This window comes from Haliotis asinina, chromosome 3 (assembly GCF_037392515.1).
Source record: "Haliotis asinina isolate JCU_RB_2024 chromosome 3, JCU_Hal_asi_v2, whole genome shotgun sequence".
Taxonomy (NCBI): Eukaryota; Metazoa; Mollusca; class Gastropoda; order Lepetellida; family Haliotidae; genus Haliotis; species Haliotis asinina.
Genome location: NC_090282.1, coordinates 68,478,843 through 68,484,561, shown reverse-complemented (window position 1 = coordinate 68,484,561; position 5,719 = coordinate 68,478,843). Strand labels below are relative to the sequence as shown.

General features: G+C 38.6%; 1 protein-coding gene across 1 annotated transcript in view; it reads right to left on the bottom strand.

Moving 5' to 3' along the window:
• Positions 1 to 598: 598 nt before the first annotated feature.
• The window catches only part of LOC137278374 (perlucin-like), a 9,186-nt gene continuing 4,065 nt past the window's right edge, over positions 599 to 5,719 (bottom strand). The window contains exons 3-4 of the mRNA XM_067810666.1: positions 2,990 to 3,080; positions 599 to 927 (exon numbers count right to left, since the gene is read on the bottom strand). Coding sequence (XP_067666767.1) covers positions 677 to 927; positions 2,990 to 3,080 — 342 coding nt within the window. The 3' untranslated portion in view covers positions 599 to 676. The remainder of the gene's footprint in view (positions 928 to 2,989; positions 3,081 to 5,719) is intronic.

The window sequence follows — 5,719 nt, the reverse complement described above, 5'->3', positions numbered from 1 at the left end:
CCATGTCGCCCTTATACCTAAATGCCAACACACAAAGCCAGCGATCTAACCCTCGTTCCCTTCCGGATCAAAGATTGAAAGTAAAACTTGAGAGGACCCCCGACTCGAATAAATAATGATTTATTGTACTGTGAAGCATTATAAGCTGGCTATCTGAATATTTTTGAAATCTTTAATCCTTGTCATGACAGGAGGGTCTGTGATATAACCCTATTAGCTACAGCGTCAGTCACAGGGGGTGTGCAATGTTTATGATCTGCTGTCCGACTTCCATTTTGTAGAAACCGTTCTAGAATACTAGAATCCGAACTTTGTTGGTAAAATGTCATTCCAAACAAAAACTGCTTTACATTTGGTTGCTTTGTGTGTGGCGTTCTGTACCCAGTATCTGATAACCCAATCCATAGTTCATGCCATTGTTATATAATGTGGCGTCATCAGGTCGGATTTCATCCAACTATTCAGCGATGTGTATGCAAAGATGAGGATGATGCACGCAAGTAAGCGGAACAGGAATTGTGAATCATATGGTTCATCTAGGTAACGTTTATTTCTCATGAAACCACACATATGTCAAAGTGAAGTCACATATGATTTAGTTATCTTGTATTGTTAGTGAAGAAAGCTTGAAAGAATATTCTGGATGTTTAGTATTTCATTCGTCATTGAGCACATTTCAGTTTTTGCAGTTACACCTGGACACTTTCTTTTCACAGATGAAGTATATGTCTTTAGTACAGAGAAGGTCATTCCACATATAGTCAAGGTTCTTAAGGAGCATGAGACAATGCTCAGGGTTGTTCTGCATATCACAGTTGTCAGGTTGATTACTACCCCAGCTTGTGTAGTTTAGGGGACAGCCCTTTTCCCACATAAACTTCCCTTCCGTGATCAGGTCAGTGGCACCCAACCAGTAGCCAGGATAGCCTGGAAAGAAGATTACTGTATCACATACTGGTGGTCAAACACACTATAACAAGTAATACAGTTGTAAGATGGTATTTGGTGAGTGGAGATCAGATTCCTCAGAATGCTTTGGTGACACGATACACGTGAATGGTGCAGTGATTGCTATTCTTACTTGATGATTTGGGCGATCTTCATACAAAAGAATTTCTCATACACCCTTCCATAACGGGGCAGTTGCAAGAAAGAAAGAGATTGTGTATTAGAACGTATGGCGCACGCCGACCCAGTCTACTTTGTTTCCATTACTAGGTGCACAAATAATGAAGGAATTGAGGAACACGTCAACATTTAATACTGAAATGAAATACATGTATCGTATAAAAACCTGTCAGCGAAGGACAGTAAAACAACTAGAATATCACAAATGAGATTAAAACTAGTGTGGAAAGTTTAAAAATAGTATCACTATTCGGACAATACAGTATAAAATCAGGCTATAGGTTGCCAGCAACTGAAGGTAGATCACCATACTAGGGACCATGGGGACTTACAGTGCCTTTGCTACCTGCATGGACCCTAGCTGGATTTACATCAACCCCTCAGCCGTCAGCATTTTGGGAAATCTAGCCATACAATAGAAAGACACTTATTCTACGATTGAAAACCTGGAAAATTACTTTGAATGTTTGTGGACTTACGTACCCTCCCAGGAGGACAATAATTTTACGGTACTTCAACCTCCTTCGAGGATACAGCCACCAACAAGCACAGTTACGAATTTAAACTTCCAATAATAGAATATTTATCTATTTACAATTCAGTTAATAAATCTACTTCTTTTAAAAATGCAATGATCAAGTGAGAACTTGTGTTATTAAAAAGATCCTTTATATTTTGGGAATCAAAATACTGATCCCTTGTGATGGAATACTTAAGACAGTCAAGCAGGATATGCTTGGACGTTGTTTTGACTAGCAACGCACATGGAGAAGACAGGACAGGAAATTTCAAAATTGACAATTTTGTGTAACACAGCCACGTTTTGTGAAACAAAATGTGTCGACATGTTTTCAGTGTAGTACTGTCCTGTGAGGCTTCTTTTCAAAATGTGGGAAATCAACTCAGGTGGGAAATCAACTCAGGTTTTCAGCGTGACTAGCGAACGCTTTAACTACTAGGCTACCCCACCACCCCTGGAAATATGTAAGACAAAAATTTTATGATAACAATATCTGACAGCTGTTTTCTTGTGTGGTCCTGATGATGTATAAACACATGGTGAGTTTCTGAACGCTGTCAGATACCACATGATGAGTTTTTGAACACTTCAAATAACGTATGCTGGTTTTATGAAAACTACAAAAAACACATGGTGAGTTTTTGAATGCTACAAGTTACACATGGTAAACTTTGAAAACTAGAAATAACACAAGGAGAGTTTTTCAGCTCTACGAATAACACTTGGTGAGTTTTTGAACAACACAACTAACATATGGTGGGCTTTTGAAGACTAAAAATAACACATGGTGATTTTGGGAACGCTACAAATAACACATGGTAAACTTTTGAAGACTACAAATAAGACATGGTGAGTTTTTCAATGTTATGAATAGCACATGGGAAGATTTTAATACAAGGACGTAAATAAATCAAGATGAGAGTTGCCTTTGTTGAATATCAGATGGTGGCACCATGGTTAAATATACTCATGGAAACATTTAAGGGAACGCATGAAATAGCTGTGACTTTAAAATCTCCACGTGTGTATATTTCAACACCACGATTAATACAAGAAGACTAAAAATAACAAATGGTGAGTTTTTCAACGCTACAAATAAAACAAATAATACATTTGAACTTGTGAACTTTTGAAGACTACAAATGAGACATGGTGAGTTTTTGAATCCTACGAATAACACACGTGGAGATTTTAATACCAGGACGTAAATAAATCAGGATGAGAGTTGCCTTTGTTGAATATCAGATGGTGGCACCACGATTAATGCAAGGCGATTATTGAGTATGATGTGTGTAAGACTAAGACGATGCAAGTCCATGTGAAAATACATTTAGAGCTCACCATTTTCTTCACTTGCTCGGCTTCGTATGAAGTCGTCCTCATCTTGGCTAGTTATCCTGGCCAGGTGGCTCCCTAGGAACTGGCAGTAGGACTGAAAAGAGAACATCCAATGCTTGACCGGTTGTTGTTTAACGCTACTGTAAGTAACTAGTTTGGACCACACAATCCAGTGATCAACAGCATGAACAATCTACACAGCTGGCATGAGTTCATACATGGGTGACATAAGCCTGCCGCTCTTTACCCGATCCCGTTTGTTGCCTCTGACAACTATTGAATAGGTTGCTAATTCTAACCCGGTAGTTCCAGGTTATACCTTAGTAATATCGTGGAGAGTCCATGAGCCAGATGAGATTTCACTACTAAATTGAGCGGCAAATAGTCACTATGATATTCATATAGATTAAAGTATGATAGTTTATGAAATCACGTGATAGACATCTCCCATGCCCAGTTAAATGCGTTTTTGGCGGTCATTGTAAAAGATGACCGCCATTTTCATGCCTCCAACCATCTGTCTATAAACACTATGCTACAGCTAAAACTATGAGCATTACACACACAGATGTACGGTGAAATATGTTCAGCATTCAGTTACACACATTTTGATATGTACTTGGTGAAGATTCAGCATGATGATATTTTAAACTGGGAAAATATGAAAACATACTATTTTCTCCCTAAATATGTGGATATTTTGTTCTTTCCTGCGGAAAATAATGAACACTGAGAAGATACTTTAAGCGATTTAGAAAGTCTATGTCCCTAGGTAAACGTTTACTTCCACGGCTTCGTATGAAGTCGTCCTCATCTTGGCTAGTTATCCTGGCCAGGTGGCTCCCTAGTTTGAAAAGAGAATATCCAATGCTTGACCGGTTGTTGTTTAACGCTACACTCAGCGGTAATCCAGGTATAAAGCGGTCTGTAAGTACAGTATGGTTCAAAATTATTGAGAATAGCTAAAGCATTTCTTATTATTAAACGAGAACAAATCAGGTAAAATTGAATGTATTGTGAAAGTGAACTGACCTTTTCATGTTGTGTAGGTAACAATTTAATATTTTATCAAGTCTCCTTGAGCTTCACGGCACAGTCTAAGACGGGTAGGCATACTTCCTATCAGAGAGGTTAGTGTCTCGTGAGTTATGCTGTCCCAGTATCGGACCACTTCTCTCTTCATGTCTTCAATTTTTGTCAACCCCTTTTGATTCACACATTCCTTCATCATCCCCCAAATGTTCTCAATGGGATTTAAGTCAGGACTATATGCAGGAAATGGTAATGCAGTCACATTTTTCTCCTGAAACCACTGCTTGGCATGTTTTGCGGTGTGTTTAGGATCATTATCTTGCTGCAAAATCCAGTCATTTCCATAAAACACATGTGCACTTGGAAGGAGAAAATTATCTAATATGTTAGTGTAGCGTTGACTTGTCAGATTTCCCTCAAACACACACAGCGGGTCGTTCCTAATAAGGATATCCCTCCCCATACATGAAACTTTGGGCTGTATTTAGGTCGTCGATACAACGGTGCTGACGCAGACTTTGTCCATATTTTCACATTATTGGGATATACCCATATTGAGCTTTCATCAGTAAAAATCACATTTTCCCATTCAAAGTTTTCATGTGCCAAACACCACTCAACACGCCTGTCTTTATGTTCTTGTTTCATGAGAGGAGAAGGAATTCCAGTCTTTTTCTCCCATCCAAGATCAATCAAATTTCTTCTAACTGTAGATTTTGATACAACTGTTGATCCCCTTTCTATCATTTCATACCTGATGTTGGATATGCTTGCCCTTTGCTTTTTAGACGCTAAAATTCCCAGCCGGACGCGATCTGAGAAGTCCAATTTTCTGGGTCTCCCTGCTCCTTTCTGGTGCCCCAAATCCTTTCCCTCTTTAAAATTCTTCCTAATCCTATACACAGTAGAAAGAGGAGTTCCTGTTCTCTCTGCCAATGTATTTACATCATCAATTCCTTGATTACACAACTCAAAAATCAACCTTCTTTTATCTTCAGCAGACATTGTTGACAGTGCTGAGGAAAATGACGTCTGCTACAAATTCAGGGGAGGTAACTCTAATTGTACTATACTCAGTAGGCCAAGATGAGCTACCTCCCTTATACCATTACTTAGTTTTAAGTATCTGTGAATCAGCTGAGGTGTTAGGATAGCTCAAAGTAAGAAGAAAAATTCTCAATAATTATGAACCAGACTATAATTAGGTTTGGACCACACAATCCAGCGATCAACAACATAAACAATCTACACAGCTGGCATGCGTTCAGACATGGATGACCAAAGCCTTCATGTAGATGAAGACGTGCAGTATATGAAACCACGTGATAGACACCTCGAATATCCAGCTAAATGCTTTTTGACGGCCATACTTAAAGACGGCCGCCATTTTCATGTCTCAAACCATCTGTCTATAAAGACTATGCTACAGCTAAAGCTATGAGCATTACACATACAGATGTACGGTGAAATATGTTCAACATTCAGTTCCACACATTTTGATATGTACTTGGTGAGGGTTCAACATGATTATATTTTAAAACGGGGCAACATTATGAATAAAATACAATTTCCCCCTAAATATGTGGATATTTTGTTCTTTTCTGCGGAAAATAATGACCACTGAGAGGAGATCTTAAACAATTTAGAAAGTGTATGTCCCTAGGTAAACATTTGCTTCCACTTGATATTCAAATCTAAATT